At 40.3% G+C, this 17,660-nt stretch overlaps 1 protein-coding gene across 10 annotated transcripts in view; it reads left to right on the top strand.

The window, feature by feature from the left end:
* Positions 1–593: 593 nt before the first annotated feature.
* Positions 594–17,660, top strand: part of BLOC1S5 (biogenesis of lysosomal organelles complex 1 subunit 5) — a 31,743-nt gene continuing 14,676 nt past the window's right edge. For 8 of the 10 annotated variants that reach the window (XR_014550629.1, XR_014550630.1, XR_014550631.1 and 5 more), the window contains exons 1-5: positions 594–969; positions 3,942–4,024; positions 6,281–6,410; positions 7,802–7,860; positions 11,806–11,998. Coding sequence is in view for 2 of the 10 variants with exons in the window: in XM_083624078.1 (XP_083480204.1) it covers positions 609–969; positions 3,942–4,024; positions 6,281–6,410; positions 7,802–7,860; positions 11,806–11,982 (810 nt within the window). In the remaining 8 variants the exon portion in view is untranslated. Of the gene's footprint in view, positions 970–3,941; positions 4,025–6,280; positions 6,411–7,801; positions 7,861–11,805; positions 16,510–17,660 lie in introns of those variants that run through there. The other 2 variants (XM_083624078.1, XM_083624077.1) reach the window with 2 other exon arrangements.

The following is a 17,660-nucleotide window of genomic DNA, read 5'->3' as shown; positions in this document are numbered from 1 at the left end:
CTGGGGTTGCAGCACTCATCTCGCTTTATTGGCTGAGGGAGCTGGCGTACAGCTTCCGGGTCATGTGGCCAGCATGACTAAGCCGCTTCTGGCGAACCAGAGCTGCGCACGGAAATGCCGTTTACCTTCCTGCCGGAGCAGTACCTATTTATCTACTTGCACTTTGATGTGCTTTCGAACTGCTAGGTTGGCAGGAGCAACGGGAGCTCACCCCGTCACGGGGATTCAAACCGCCGACCTTCTGATCAGCAAGCCCTAGGCTCTGTGGTTTAACCCACAGCGCCACCCGCATCCCTAATCCTAACGCTTTACCAGGGGGTAAATCGCATTGAAGTCAGTGCGACTTACTTCTGAGTAGACAGGGTTAGGATTGCACTGTCAGGCATCCGAACAGTTAGAAAACTTGCATTTAAAAAAAATATATATGCCGCCCCTCCAAATTAAAAACAGCATTTTTACATAAAAAGTCGGGGGGGGGGGGAGAGATAAATTAGTACAAAAATGTAAAAGTAAAAAAAATAACACACTCACACACAAACACAAAGGGATCTAGCTATTTTATCCCAGCTGGAGGCTGGTTTCTTTTTAACTCTTTAACACTAACCATCATGACAGCACTGAACGAGCATATAGGCTTGGGTGACGTCACAGCGACCTACTCTCCCCCCCCCCCGCACTCGGGCGGCGAGCTTCCCCGCAAAACGAAAGCGCGCTCCTTGCGCATGCGCCGTACTCGCAAGGCTTCCCCGCCCTGCTCTCGCACACACTATGGCAGCTGCGCATGCGCTATCCAAGCATTGAGCCCAAAGTCAGCCCCTCCGCGGCGGTTGCTGGCAGTAAGGAACGAGATGAACGGTGGGGGTCCCGTGACCCTCAGCCCAAGTAAAACTGGAGAGCCGCCCCTGTCCGGCGGCGCTAGTAAGAAGCGAGGCTCGCTGGGGGTATCGTCCTCACATCCTATATTAAAGGGTAAGAAGGGCTCGGATTTTTAACCCTCAGTGAGAGAATAACAAACGCGGGTGGTGCGCATGCGCAGCATCGGTTTCTCAGGCTGAAAAGTTTTTTCCTAGAGCGCATGCGCGGCATAGGTTCTCAAGTTGGAAAGGCGCCCCCTGGAGCGCATGCGTGAACGGGTCCTGTTTGAATGGGCTTCTCTAGTTTAGGCGGCTGTTGCAAAGGTAAAACTTACAAACGTGCCCGGAATGGAAAGGGGCGCTAGAGCTGGTGAAATTGGATAACTCGTGAGGAACTCGTGAAACCGAGTTCAGCGGTGCTTTTTAAAGAAGTGTGTAAATAGGATTGCAGAGTCCAAAAAAATGGTCATGGCCGTTTAACTTGCATAACATTTGATCATTTGGATCCTAGGTAAGTTATGCATCTCACTGTGAAAAAATTCTGTGGAAGGAAGAGTTTTATTTGAAGAGGAGATCTACTCTGTTAGTATGAACAGTGGAAACAAATAAGAGCATATTCATAAGAAATTCCTTATCTGCTCTCTTCCACATAATCATTGAGAGAATATACTTTTAAATGGGCTGCTGCCCACCCTTTTTGAAAAGGTTACCAAAAGTTGAGTATAAAATAAGAGTGATATACCAGGGATGGGAATCTCATTCAGCCTGAGAGGAGATTTTAACGTGGACAGTTTTCCAAGGGCCACATTCCGAGGGTGGGTGGAGCAAATGACAAAACAAATAAAACAAAACAGGCCAACATACATGCTGGCAAGCCAGCAGAGATTCCTCTGCCTGACTTTTAAGAGTAACTAGCAAGTCATGACCGTGTATTTTCTAAATTCTGCCAGTTCTAATAGTGTTAAGCACCTAACAGCAACAATAGCCAACCACTGTGCCTCGTTCTGAGGCTGCAATACTATTCCTGAGAGTAAGTCCCACTGAACTTCCTTTTGAGTATCCAGCAGTGTTTGTACTGCAAGTTATTCCATTTTCTTAAAACGTTTAAAAGTTGCCAAGTGTTTGACTCTCCATGGATTTGGAAGGCCTTGCTGCAAAGCCAGACCTGGAACAGCTCACTGCCCTGGAACCTCCAGCACTTTTCTGGCCTGAGAACAGGGCGTACTTTGGTAATATGGCGCTCTGAGCGAGGACAAAATATGGCAACGCCCCCTGCCCAGATAAATATAGGTTTTATTGTTGGAAGGTTGCAGCACCTGCTGTGAGTGTGATATGAGAAATACATGCTTTGTTGCAGCTGGGGCAGATGCATAGCTGTCAACGTTTCCCTTTTTTTAAGGGAAATTCCCTTATTCTGAATAGGATTCCTCGCAAGAAAAGGAGAAAGTTGACAGCTATGGGCAGATGAAGGCGTTTGGTTGTGCTGCTGCAGATGCACCACAACATTTCTTCCCTCTGGGCTCCTCCCAGAGGTCATTCCTGGAGGTGGCAAAGGAAAGGGAATGAAACTTAGACAGGTGGGATACCTTTCAAATGCCATGTAGATCATTCCACTTTTTACTGTGCTTCCCAGTGCTGTGTAATACAGACTCATATTATTAACAAGGGACTTTTGGCATGGTATTCTATACAGTGTGCTGCTTGAGCAGCAATCGAGTGGTGGGGGGTAGGATTAGTATAGTGCTGCTTGCAAACAAGGGGCTGTAATGTGGATTCAGCCATAGTCAGAAGAATGTTTGGGTACAATATTCCCTGCAAATGTTTCCTTAAGATTTTGCATATAAAAGTGCACAAAAATTGTTACTCCTTGGTACACGCCTGATTTCAGATCCTTGGAAATTGCTTAGAGATTAGCGCTGGGATCCTCAAATTGCTCTGAAAAATTCCTAACAATCCAGGCCTATGCTAGGTTATACATGGGTTTAGGTACAACTAATTCTACATAGATCAGGTTTTTAAAATCCCAAAAATTATGATTGAACTGCAAGACCTTTCAGCTTGGAGAGTGGTGGCAAATGTTGAGAGGCTTGACAATGTCAAAGATGGAAAGGGTGCAGACTGAGCATAAATACCCCAGTGAGTTGAATGTTAGTTAGGCCTCTTTTATTTCTTTAAAAATGTGCTACTCCAACTATTTTATAAAACATTAGAAAAAATTTCATTAATCTCTGTGTACAAGCTTTAAAAAGCTCAGTTATTTCTCTTAAATATTATTCTGTCTACAGTTCTAATTGCCTTTTTTCCCTTTAGGAAGCATAGTATGTAGTATTTGGATAGTGTAACTTAATGTTGCAAAGTTATGTGCCTATCCTTTCATAGTTAAAAGGCCCTTTACATGTTTGGCTGCCTCCTCTGTTAGCCAAGGGGAAGGCATTTAAGGGTGATACAGCCCAGGCTTCGTATACAGTGGTACCTCGGGTTAAGTATTTAATTCGTTCCAGAGGTCCGTTCTTAACCTGAAACTGTTCTTAACCTGAAGCACCACTTTAGCTAATGGGGCCTCCTGCTGTAGCCGCCGCGCTGCCGGAGCACGATTTCTGTTCTCATCCTGAAGCAAAGTTCTTAACCCGAGGTACTATTTCTGGGTTAGCGGAGTCTGTAACCTGAAGCGTATGTAACCTGAAGCGTATGTAACCCGAGGTACCACTGTAATTCATTGGCTGTTTTACTGCACTCAAACTTTGAACTAGGCCTGGGTGATATAACCATATATCACCCAGGACTGATATTAGGGGCAGACCGTGATGACGAATATTATTATAGTGAAATATAGTAAAAGGCAGCAAGTCTAGCAAAACTATTTCATCATCCTGAAGGCTGTTCCCTCCATGTAGCTAATGGAAAAACAGTGAAAAAGATAAAGTACAATAGAAAGGAAGAAGTGGCCTGCCAAAAGAGGAGATGGAGTTTGGGGGTTGGAAGAGAGAGAATATCGGAGAGGCAAGAACCACCACGATTTCTTGCAGGTCCCTGATAATGCATACATGTTTTATTTATCATGAACATGTCTCGTTACTTTTCTTATAGATGTTGGAGAAATATATTCCAGACTTTTGGATCACAGACCAGTTATTCAAGGAGAAATTCGTTATTTCATTAAAGAATTTGAAGTAGGTTTGATATTCTATATTTTGAAATAATTTACCTTGTAAATGGGGGATGGATAGTTCTAAAGTACAGTCATCTTAAGATTTCAGAGAAATGTTTCATGAATGGCTGTTAATCTTTTTTATAAATAATAAACCCATCATTTTGACAAGTAAATATTTTTATAAATTACAACAATTATTCAATCAGCTTGTTAACATTTCATACTCCCGACTCCTTCCCCCTCTTTCTGTGGTTCTTTCGATTTCTTTCCATCTTCCTGCATGCTCCAAATTATCTCAACATATTCTGTTATATATTCTCATATATATCTCATATATATATTGAAACTGCAGGTTTTTACATTAATCCTGCCAGTGTCTTAATCTGTTTACAATTTGTTTGTAAATGCTCAATAAACCATTGCAATTCCTTCAAAAAAAATTGTTATCTTGATTTCTTATTCTTCCAGTAAGTTTTGCCATTTCTGTGTAGTCCTTAACTTCTGTATCCATTCCTCTCTCATCAGGACCTCTTCTTTTTTCCATTTTTGGGCAAATAACATTCTTGCAGCTGTGGTTGCATACATAAATAAATTTCTATACTGTTTAGGTAGTTCTGATCATATAATTCCTGAAAGAAATGCTTCTGGTTTTTAAAATAAATGTTATCTTAAACATCTTTTTCAGTAAGCTTTAACCTTATTACAAGACCACCACATATGAAAAAAGGTACCTTCTTTCTCTTTCTCCAACACATATTCGATTTGGATTTATACATTACTGCCAATCTACTAGGTGTTAGGTACCATCTATATAGCATTTTCATATATTTTCTCTTAAACTATAACCTGCTGTAAATTTTATATCCACATTCCATAAATATTTCCACCCATTTCTATATTATTACCAATATCTATTGCCCAATATACCATTGAAGATTTCTTATTTCTTTCGGATTTTCCACAACTCTTATCTCCTACATTTATTCTATTAATGCAGGGTTTTTCTTGTTTCTTCTTTATTTTCCAAGCCAATAATTTCCCTGACTTGTTCAAATTGTTTCTGCTTTAAATATTTAATTTTCCACTCTATTTCCTGGTTTATTATCATTGAAGATTCCGTTTGCAACATCTTGATATCCTGTTTCATTATCTCTTTTTGAGGGGAATTTATTAATTCTTTTCCTTTTTATTTCTTGTAAATTTTCTTGTTTTTTCTGCCCTCTTATCTTTCTTTCGTATGCACTTTTTTGGCAAGTAAATATGGAATAGATTATCTGCAGCTTTTGGATGTTTGCATTGCTCATGACTCTGTCTCTTGAAAATGCCAGCTGTTGACATTTGGGGACCAGATCTTTAAAAGCATGAAAATCATAATTTGGCAGTGTTTCAAAGCATCTAAAACTTGAAGTTTCATTTACCACCACAAAGACTATTAGTGTGATTTTTCTTTGTTTTTTACTTTTTAATAAAAGATCAGATTGTACGGCTTCTGGCCTTACTGTTTATCTGCCCTTTAAGATCCATCCAGATGGAAAGACTCACCTCTCCTTGTCTCCTGCCACTGTCTTTAATACTATCACTGCTGCTGTTTCTAATAGAAGAAACTACCACAGTAGTTTTCTCTCTCTTCATGTTTTCATGAAGGAACAAATGATAGCAGTAGCAGGAAAAGGCCAGCAGGGGAGGAGGAGGAACTGGTACAAAGAAATAGGCATTTGAGAGCATTCATGGGGAATCTCCTTCCCTTACCTGCAACATTTAAAATTATCCCAAGGAAATAATACTAAGTTCTTGATTTTCATAACCTGTCCGAAAAATGAAAGCATCTTTTAAAATTACCCATAATGTAATCAAACCTATATTTTCCCATTTTAACTAGATACCTTTGGGGTTTTCTTGTTTTTAAATGTTGAATATATTTTCCACAAGATGGCAGCAAAACCTCAACTGAATGGCCAGAGCAGAGGTGTATGTGGACCCTGAATTTAGTGATAGCTTCCAATTGGTTTCTGTTAAGGATTTTTGATGAAATGAGCAAAAGCAAAACTTTGGGTTTTAATTTTTTCGTTTTTGAAAAATGAGGTGTGTTAATAATGAGGTTGTGCTCCATAAACATTTGGAAGCATTAAGTGAGAAAGGTCTAGATATCCTGTACTGTTTAAAAACATTTTTAAAGGGGGGGGGTCCATTTACTAACTTAAAGGTAGTATCTAAATAACAGCAAATGAACCTTGTGGAATATATAGAAATGCCCCCTTTTTAACTTTCTCAATAGGAAAAACGTGGTTTCCGAGAAGTGCGGGTTCTTGAAAACTTGAAGAACACAACTTTTGAGACAAATGACCAAATTCTGCCAAAGTGTGAACAAATGATGCAAGGGAACCTAAATGAAGCTCTCGGGAGATGTAAGCTAGAAATTATTGGTTTATTCTATGCCTTTTACAAAGTGTTTGAATTCTTAGACAGACACTAAACAGCTCCACATAAAGTAGCCATCAGATGGCCCTTTTATTCACACCATTATGGGCCATATTCAAAAGGAGATAAAGATGTGAGTACAGTGGTACCTCGGGTTACATACGCTTCAGGTTACATACGCTTCAGGTTACAGACTCCACTAACCCAGAAATAGTGCTTCAGGTCAAGAATTTTGCTTCAGGATGATAACAGAAATTGTGCTCCGGGGGCGCAGCAGCAGCAGGAGGCCCCATTTGCTAAAGTGGTGCTTCAGGTTAAGAACAGTTTCAGGTTAAGAATGGACCTCCGGAACGATTGAAGTATTTAACCCGAGGTACCACTGTATTTTCTTCCTGAGCTTTCCCTGATGTTTTAATTGTAGAGGGAAACTGCTGTTTTGTTTTAAAAGCACTTTGCTTTTTCAGCAGTAGGAGATACTGCCATGTAAAGAAGTCTTTGACTTTACAAATTGTCCTCCCTATCCCCTCCTTGTTATGGCTGTTAACACTTCCATTTCCTGTAAAAACAACAACAACATTCCATTATGAGCAAGGCTAGCAATGGGTGGACATGTCAAATGCTGCATGAATTCGGTGCATCATAGTTAGGCTTGCATGGCTCTAAGGCAGCAAGATGGGATCTGGAAGGAACCATCCAAAACACACACACACACACACACACGGTATGGTTGAAAGGTACACTACCTTACTGATGCTAGGAAGTCTGGGTCTGGTTAGTGTTTGGATGGATGACCACCTGGGAACCATGTGTATGCCACCCTGGGTCCCATAATGGAAAGAAGGCAGGATATAAATGTAGGAAAATAAAAAACACTGTATGAAGTTGCAAGAATAATATAGCTGGAGATATCCACAGGCAGCAAAACTTGGGAGATAATTCTATTCCTCTTTAGCCATATATTTGTAAGTTGCCATGTTTAAAGCAGAAAATGGTTGCGGATATTACATTTTGACGCAGTGTTTTTCAGCATCCTGCATAGATCCAAATGTCTCAATGACTAGCAGAAAAAGTGTTATGCAACATAAGTGAATATTTAAATTAATAGAATATGTGTAGGCACAGAATTTAGACTACCTTGATTCAAAAATCTCAGTGGCTCTTAAAGTTCACCCAGTCATGTCAAAAATATTATGTATATATTATGTATATATATATATATATTCCTTTATATATATTTTGACAAGGGCATCCTGGCTGAAACTAGACCACAGTATGGTTAAGATCCACAGCTTCTCTGTGCAGTGAGATTAAATATCTCTTGTCAGAAATGTGTCCCTTAAGATGAGCCAATGAAACAATTGTAACGTATACATTTCAGTACAGGTAGCCAATGAAATGATCAACAGACTCCAGGGGAGAGAGCAGGAAGAAAGAAAGGTAAGGATTAATAAAATAGTTAAGAACTAACTGCAAGGTATTCTGGTGATATTCTACGTAGTTTTTATGTAGTTTTTTCCTTGCACCAAAACACTGTGTGGTTTCAGAATAATTGTTCTGCAGCCTTCAATCTTCCCTTCTCTACTTTTTCCTTCCCTACATCTACAGCTAGTTAGGTTTTGCTATGGTAAACGGGATTTTGTGGTTTCTTTTGTTTATTTGTTTGTTCGTTCTTACTATCTCAGCAGCAAGTGTTCTGCTGCTGAGTCTTTACTTTATATTATAATACTGCATTCAACACAGCATATAAGCCAGGGAGGAAACAACTAGCTGTGAACCAATTAATGAATGCTTTAGCATATGCTAAGTAGTGGATGCCTTACGGTTAAATATTTTTGTCCAGGTACATACCAGCTCTCTTGTCACTGAAAAAGCATGCTAACACACAAGGGGAGCTGTGCTACCTCTGCCCCGACCACCATTCTGCCTTTCAGCTTGTTAAGGGCTACTCAGTGAAGAAAAGGAACCTCTTGTATTTGTGGAGGCTCCCCCACCCTCGCATTCTGGACCTTTAGATTTTCTTGGGTTCCAAAAGTTTCAGAGAGCCTCCATGACCACAAGAGGCTCGCTTTTTCTCTAGGTCACCCTGTGTAAGATGGAAGGAGACAGCAATGGAGGGAGCTAGCACCCTAGTCCCCACAGCCTCCTCCTCGTGTGTGTAACACACTTTCCAGATGACTGAAGGGTGCTACTATTAATCCATAAACTGCAGCAACATGTTGACCTGGCCACTTTCTAACCCAGTATGGCTTTTAAGTAAAGCTATTTAGGAGTACAGTGGTACCTCTGGTTGCAAACGGGATCCGTTCCGGAGGCCCGTTCGCAACATGAAAAGAGCGCAACCCACAGCAGCACGTCTGTGCACGCGCGGGTTGCAATTCGCCGCTTCTGCCCATGATGTCATTTTGCGCGCATGCGCAAGTGGCGAAACCCGGAAGTAACCCTTTCCGGTACTTCCGGGTCACCACGGGACGTAACCTGAAAGAACATAACATGAAGCGGACGTAACATGAGGTATGACTAGTTTGTAGTTTATTGCAAACACAACTAAACTTTAAATGCATTCGAAACACTGTTACCCTTTACCCTCTTAGTCTTATTGTATCCTGTCTCTAACTCACTCTAACTCTTCTACCTCCCCTCACACAAGAACCAATTGCACTAACTGTCTCTCTATTTTCAACTGCATTTTCCCAACTGTCTAAACCTCTGGCTAAGCCTTTTAAAAACAGGTAGGCTCCGCCTCTGGGCTTTTCTATTGGTCTACCTATTAACCCTTTCTCTCCCCCGTACAGACATTTCCAAAAGAACGGGCAAACCCCACACTGCCAAACGGTAATGTGCAATAAATTTGCAGATTCCTGCAGTGCCTTCAGTAAAACAAAAGTTGGTTCTAGAAGCTCACTTTCCTTCAGAATAGCTGCAAAAAATGTAGAAAGAGGTTGAGGAGAGCCGCCATTAGTAAGTCTTCAAGAAGCACTATAAAAATAACGGAGTTACTAGATCCTCTTCCACTTTCTCGGTATGTGGAAAGTTTTTCTTAGAATTTCCTTCACAGCTTGAGAAAGGGAAAGAGATGGTTAAAGAAACCCAAATCCCTATTTTTTGTGGAACAAAAAATATCCAACAGAATGGAAATGTAAATCTTTCCTGCTTAGTTGAAAACACTGAATATATTATGAATACAGCTTATTGAAATGGAAGTGTTTCATACTTGTGGATGTTATTTAATGAAAGGCCATATTATAAGAACATGTGACTCACTGGAATCTCTCACATGGCTGCACATTGCTTGTTTGTAATACAGATATTCTAAAACCTCAGGATTAGGAAAAACTGTGCAAGAAGTTAATTCTCCATGTTAGTTCTATACTTCACTATTATAGGCAACCTGTTCAGCTCTTTAGCCTGTAATAGAGCTGCATTGTAAGATGGCTGCAGCTACAGTCAATGTCTCTATTTGTATATGAAAATGATGGATAACAGTTAAATGATATCAGACATAATATGGATGTAAAATTCCCAATTTATTCAACTTAGCTAAAATATTGGGAGTCTACCACAGGTACACACATTCCCTCCTCTTCGCTTACACACGAATTCTTTCCTTTAGCCATGATGCAGTGTTACATCTGCACCAATGTATACCTTTACCCACTTCAAGCGCTGGCGTCGGCCACTAGTTTGAACGTAACCACAGTTAAAGTTAATATTGATGCAGATGTAATACAGTACCATGGTAAGAAAGCCCCAAAGAGGTGGTTTCGGGTATGGCTGGGCAATATATTGATATGTCATCTCAAATCAGTTGGAAGTCCATGTGGTGATATCAGTTTCATAGTTTTTGACCTGGCAATATATCACAAATCATGATGTGCATGTGTGTGCTATGCAAAAACCACAATGTGGGGGGAAACATGAAGCCAGCCAATGCCTCTACATAGCTCCATCCTTATTTCAGACATGATTGCAGACACTTTCTGTCAATACATGTGGTAGCAATTTATTCATATATCTGTTAGATTTATCATGGTGATGGCTGTGTGAAGACTATAGGAGATCCACAGCCTGGAAGATTTATGATGTTTGTGTATAATGTTCAGAAATAGCACAATAGTGAGGCGTTAGTATTGGCTGGGGTAAATGTATGTTGAACATAATGCCCCAAACCATAGAATTGACCATGCTCTTATGCCAGTCTTATCTTGTATCACTTTATGCCTTAATTGGAAAGGACTGCTGAAAAATTCTTTAGAAGCAGCTTTAGTTTGCTCACCAGATTTCCCTTCCAGCCTTTGCACCATCCTGGGAAAGCTGAAAATTATTATTTATTAATTGATGGCATTCCCTGGTTTATGTGCATCATTGGACAGCTTAATTCTACATGAACAAGACAGTCCTGTGTCCTGACTATGCTTCACGCTTCTTATGTGTGTATATCTTAAGATGGAGGGTGACAAATACTAAATACAAGGTTCTTGTGATCCAGGGTTACTTTTTATTTTTTAAAGGAGCATATCACAATCAGTGGTTGCCATGCTGTATTTCATGCATTTTGCTGAAGTTAGCTATCAGCACTGGATAAGAGAGGTTATTCAATTGAGTTGGCACTGCTTATTAAACTTTCAAGTTAAATATTGAGCGTTGCCAGTCCAGAGTATAGCCAAGCACTTACTGTGTCTGTCTGGGTATTTATGTTAAAACAAAAACAATTTAAAGTGTCTGATAGGATGATTTTAAAAAGACAGATTTTGCTTTGTTCATTTACTTAAATTTTCCTTGTTCTGCAACAGGACCCAAAGCAATTTGTCCACAGCACTGTAGAACAGGCAACAACCATTTTGCACAGGGGTTACATTCCTGACCCTCCCGTGTGTTGGCGGAGTACATGGAAGCCCCTTTCACCCCCTGCCCCCTTTTCCAACCACTTCTGGGTTACGGCGATGTGCGCATGCGCAGTCATGCGTTAGTTGTTGCCTGTATACAGTTGCACATACTACGGGAAAAGTGCTAGAAACAGCACCATCCAATTTACAAATAGCAGCAGTGTAAGAAAAAAGGCAATAGTGCAAGGGGAAGCCACAAACTAGATTTAGCTGATAGCAAATAGCAATTGTGGTGGGGAGGGGATAAATCAGAATGAAAGCAAGCCGCAGCAGGGAGAAACTGAACCAAAAGCATGGTTGGGCAGTTGTTTTCTCACCCATGATGGTGGCAAAGTATAAGGGCCCCTGTTACAGTGAAAGCTGGTTTCCATTCTTGCCTTGTTAACAGTGACACCAGGTCTGCCCTGTAAACTACTTGTCATCTTTTTTGTTATATTTTTGTACCACAAAACCTAAACTACGTGGATGTTTTCTTTTGTAACTTCCTTTTCCATCTCAGCTTCAGACTGAGAAGCTAATGGCTGGTGAAACACGACGCAGAGCTCTGTGGGAGGAGTTTGTGAAGGAGCAGCAGAACGCAAAAGCAGTCGTGGACGAAGAGCACATCAAAGCGATGGAGCGCCTCAAAGAGCAGTATGCCGCAATGGAAAAAGACCTCACCAAACACACTCTTTAAGAAACTCTCATGCTCAGTAAGACTGCTCCTCATTTGCAGTATTGCTTTTCTTCTTATTCCAGCATCTTCCAATTTCAGGGTTACCAAGGAAGTACCAGAATTCAAATAGCATAGCAGGAATAACAAGGAATTGGGGAGGGAGGGGCTCTATAACTACTGTAATTATTCTTTGGCACTGATACTAGCGTCATTCAGATGATCAAGCCTTTGCTTAATAAGCCAGGATATTCACAAGCTCAGAGCCATCACACTCACTCCCTTTGCTCCCCATTTCCTTTCAGTGGAGAAACAAACCAGGAAGCCACAGTTAAGCATAGCTTCCTGTTGTGTCTGAACTGGGAAACCATGCTTAATAGCTCCCAAATAAGTGAGAATTTGTAAGCCAACTTTAACTCCATGGACATGGTTTATTGTGGCCTGGCTTGCTTGGTAGCCATTAACCATAGTTTCCTGGTCCAGACATAGCTGGAAGTTTATGGTTAACTGAAGTTTCCTGGCTTGTTTCCCCACTCGTATGAAGAGAGGAGTGAAGGGGCGCTATACAAGTACATGGAACATAAACTGGAGTTTACTAAACTAATAGAGGATTTGATTGTCTGAGGCAGGTATTTATGTTAAGTGTTATTTTTTAAAAAAAACAAAACAAGTCTATGTAGGAACATAAACAGTATTCTCCCTTGATAATCTAAATTAGTTTCTCTGTTTCTATGTACATCTTGTAAATGCATCCTGTTCTTCATGCAGGGAATTCAAATGATCTCTTTCACAGTTATACCTTGGCTTTCAGAACAAGGAAGATGGTGAAATTTTAGTTTGAGAAATCCTCCAAAGCTACAAAGTTATGGAAGTACAAAGCCCTGAGCTTTATGGACAGACTTTTTGCTAGAAAGCTCACCACAAAGAAATCTGAAAGATCTCTCAGAAGAACTGATATTTAAAAAAAATATAAAAATAGAATAGCAAGAATGGGTGACAACCTGAGATTTTCAAAAGTATTATTCCTCCTGTTAATCCAGCATTATAGGGGACAACTACTACTTTTTTTGAGCACTGCATGTGAGCAACTTTTGCTCGAGAAGAACAACTTCACATATCAATTTGTGTTCTTACAATGAGATGGTATTATGGAGCGCGATGAGCTCCTGTCTTCACTGTGATTAATCTGCATTAAGTATTAGAATAACGGAGGGAAAGTTCCTTGATTAGTCCTTTGTAACCTAACTTTCAAAGAATTCATTAATAACAGGATGAAAGCCAAGGCAGGCTAAGTGAGGAACAGGAAAATCAAGTGTTATTTTAACAGCTAGGCAGTGCATAAAATAGGAACATGTAAAACAAAATTACTCATTATCTGTGTTGCAACTGCAGATGGCCAACAATGGTTGCCTGTGTGAATGTATGGCTTAGTGTCAAGGCTCCATCCTGGCAGCCTGTTGATAATGTGATTAAAGTGAGCAGAGGAGATGGAATAAGTATTTGTGATTTCTTTCAATAACACTGAACTTCTGCCAAGCTGCTCTATCCACTACCGTAGGGCTGACAGCTTCATCAATCATCATCAGGTACCTGGGCTGAAAAGAGCACTTGCCAGCAACTGAGGCATGCTGGAATGTTGTGAATTCTCTTGTGGATTGGGGGTGGGGGGCAGGAGGGGAAATGGATGACTTTAAAGCATTTCACACGCTGCGAGGGGGGCGAGGAGAACCTCTAACAAAATTGATGCAAAGCAGTTTTTCAGATGTCTGTGAACTCACTGATGTGGTGAAGTAAATTAAGAATCTGCATGGCTTATTATAGAATTGAATTTGAGGCAGTTCAGAAGGTTGCTCTTGGTTTTTAACTCTCTGTTGGTCTTCAGAGCAAATGCCAACTTTTTGTAACTCGGATATTGGTGTTTTTTTTTTTTTAAATAATAATTTCTTCTATTGAAGTTAGCTTAAGGTATGACGCCACCTTTGTGACCCTTTCATGGGTTTTATAGCTCTGAGGCAGGGGTCGAAGGAAATGCCTAGTGCTGTGCACATCTGGGTTCAGCAGAAGCAGCAGAACTTCCCAGAAGATGTAGCTGCTAGTCTCTCACTATCTGGAAATGGCTGCCTTACATCTCGGCTTCACAATTCTCTAACACCCAGAGCCTCCTTTTCCTTCCACTCCTTGTCTGGTAAAAGCTCACAGCCCCTCTTGTGCCGAATTTGGCTGCTTCCCTTGTCCTACTTTCTTCATGACCACTTCCACTGCTCATTGCTTTTCACCAGGGGCCAGCAAACTTTTTCAGCAGGGGGCCGGTCCACTGTGTCCCTCAAACCTTGCGAGGTGCCGGACTATATTTTGCAAAAAATAATAATGAATAAATTTCTATGCCCCACAAATAACTCTGAGATGCATTTTAAATAAAAGCACACATTCGACTCATGTAAAAACACCAGGCAGGCCCCACAAATAACCCAGAGATGCATTTTAAATAGAAGGGCACATGTAAAAACACGCTGATTCCTGGACCATCCGCGGGCCGGATTTAGAAGGCGATTGGGCCGGATCTGGCCCCCAGTCCTTGGTTTTCACTGTTGATTTCACCCCTTTGCCATTTCCATCCTGCCTCCTTCAGCCACTCTAATTATTAACCATCCAGTTTCCTTACCTGCGTAGTACTTTCATATTTCGTGTCAGTAATATACACCAGGGGTTGCAGGACAGTGAGTTCAAATCTTGAGCTTCCCCCTCACTCCTGCCCTGGGCACTTCGACAGGTAGGTGTGGTTGCCCACCCATCAATATACATTACCATGACATCAGATTACCCCCCCCCCTTTGCATGCCCAGGTTGGATTCAAATCACACCTGCAAAGGAACTCCGCTGAACCCACTTTTTGGCATGGATCAGTTGTACTTTAGAGTTCCTGGGTGGATGAAGGTCACATTTTAAAAGCACCATATGAAAGCCCTGCTTTCAAGGAACAACTGTGGGGCACTTTAATGCTCTCTATTGTTCCTTGGCAGCTGCAGATTTACCCGACATCATATATAAAAGCAGGTATATATGATGTGCCCAAGGTGTGCTCAATTAGGACCCCTTCCAAGCATAATTTATTTCACAGATTGGAGGGTCTCCATGCCTGATACATACATTTTCCCAACCTAAATCAATGATATATGCATTTTCTTCTACCTACGTCATATTCCTGCTTCTTGCGAGAAAAAAAAAGTTACTTCATCCATGGTTGTTCTTTAGGAACCTCGTTCATTTCATTAGTCATTTGTTACAATCGTGTTTGTTATTAATTTGCTGTCTCATTTGTTTTCTTCCCTCCCCCTGTTACTCTCAATGGGAGTCCAAGCTGCTTTTCTTCTGCCTGTAAGTGCTGTGTTCTCTGTCCAATTGGCATTGGATTTTCAGACATTCTGCTACCCCTCCAAGGGATCAGACCTGCCAAATTTCAGACAAATAGGAAAAAGGGCCCCCATTGTTAGGCTATGTCTATGTCTGTCTAAAGTGGCATTTATTTTTAGTCCAGGTCCTGGACACTTAATAGCTACTCACATACAGCAAACTTAATTCCTCCACTCCCAGGGAATATTAAGGCTTTAGGAACCAATGAACAAGCCTAGGGACACTCCATGTATTACAGGAAATAAGCTGTACAGTTTGGGGCTTGTGATGAGATTTTAGTTTGCTTTATGTGAGCAACAATTGACTTTGACTAAAAACAGATTTAACTAAGAGCTGCTCATTTGCTTTTTTCACCCTTCCCTCCTTAGGTAACCTCCACCAGCATGTATTCCGAGTTTAGAGAAAAACAAAAATAAATGAGTAACAAATTAATATGTGCCAATTTGGAATTCATTTGGCATTTATCTTGTATTTCAATTTTTAATCAGTTGCCAAAATGAATCCGGTTTTTCTAGCATATGCTGTCTTGGCCTTTGTGCTCCCTGCTTCACGTCTTTCAAACTTCCTAGAACCTCTTCTCATCATTCCCCTTAGTCTGCCCGTACCAGAAATAAAGTTCATCCCGTCTCTAAAGGCATTTTGTCCAAGAATAGCCAAAACAGTCTTTCACTTCCCTCACAAAAGCCAGACAGCTTTTGAAAATTCTGTTGTCTGCATTTTCATTCCCTCAGTACTTAAAATGCTTGTGGACATTCAGCGACAGCACAGAGCTCAGCCAACCATTGGCAGAGATTTTAACTGCCATGAGATCTCATGGCACATTACAATATGTGTGTGCAAACTGACAAGAGTTCTTATGCCGGCAACATCTTTGGTATCAGCAGTCATGTTAAAATGTTAGGATGAAGAGGCCAATGTTATGTACTGAAGTTCTCACCCTGGGCCAGCAGGGGGATACTGTAGATAGTTTTCACTCAGGTCCACATATGCAAATAAGGGATTGAAACTGACGTTCAGTGATTGGATAGTTGCAGAAAGTGTTACAGTTGCGTTGTAGTGGAGCTCTATATAAGCAGGCTGGCTGAACCCTTCAGTTCAATTCTGTTCTGGCCTGTGAATAAATAGGAGCTGTTTGAAGAATCGCTGTGTCGTCTGATATGTTCACCCACAACTTAACAGCCAACATTTAAAATGGGTCAAAATTGACCACCCAAGGTTGGTAGAATTTTCAATGGAACCTAACAGACAAGGTTCTCTGTCCTCATTTCTTAGTGTTAACACAGGTTCTTTGAACCCGGTGCCTGATATAACTTCCAAGAGTGTTTGATACTACACCCTAAAATATACATAGCATGGTGGATTTGATTTAAATCAAATTGATTTAAATCACGATTTAAATCACTAGTCAGTAAGACTTGATTTAATTATTATTATTTTTTACAGAAAGACTCATTCTTGCTGGTATAATCTTAGTATTTACAACCATATGAAGGTTTCGTTTTTTGGAGTAATAAATGTTCAGAGTAGTTTTTAGTTATATCAAAAATTACTGATTTGGTTATGCTATTAGAAATACATTGACAGATAATTATGAAATTATTGTGAGGTTTAATAAGTTAACTGTTTATATTTGGACAACTTTTCTGCTGTACTTTATTGGAAGGAGAAAAATAACCATTTCCTTAATAACAATTTAAACAATTTATTTAACTAAAACAATAACATTGTAGCATATGTATCCATGCTTGTTAACTGATGTGGTTAAACAATTTTTTAAAAACCTTAGACTGAGTTTTAGCACACATGAAATACTTAAAACAAATCCTTATTTCCTGATGAATAGCCTTTGGACTATAATGTAGCTTAAATAGAAAACTATCTTCAGAAAGATTTTTCCTCCAAAAGCATTTTATTGAAAAAATCCAATTTAAATAAAAACAATCCAATTCAAATAAAAAAACATTGATTATATTTCACTATCAGTCCCCTCTGAACTCACCAACTGCATTTGCTGTGGGAGGGAATGGTGCTTCTACTGGGCAAATGACCCTAGATGAACCGTGTCCTTGTATTCTGTCAATAAAGTCTAGTATTTCATTGTGACTTTTACTGGCAGTGTAAAGGAAGCTGTTTCTTGTTTTGTTATTGTTTGCTCAACACTTTCTATGCAAAAACCAGAAAAAATATGAAGAAAACAGACTGTGATCAGTCTGCTTGTGAAAATTGCTCAGCCTGCTGACATAATAGTCAGTCACTTGATATCATTGTTATATGATTTGTTGCTCACCAGC

This window comes from Podarcis filfolensis, assembly GCF_964270895.1.
Source record: "Podarcis filfolensis genome assembly, chromosome: 7".
NCBI classification, from domain to species: domain Eukaryota; kingdom Metazoa; phylum Chordata; class Lepidosauria; order Squamata; family Lacertidae; genus Podarcis; species Podarcis filfolensis.
The sequence above is the reverse complement of the archived record's forward strand: the minus strand, read 5'-3'. Positions and strand labels throughout refer to the sequence as shown.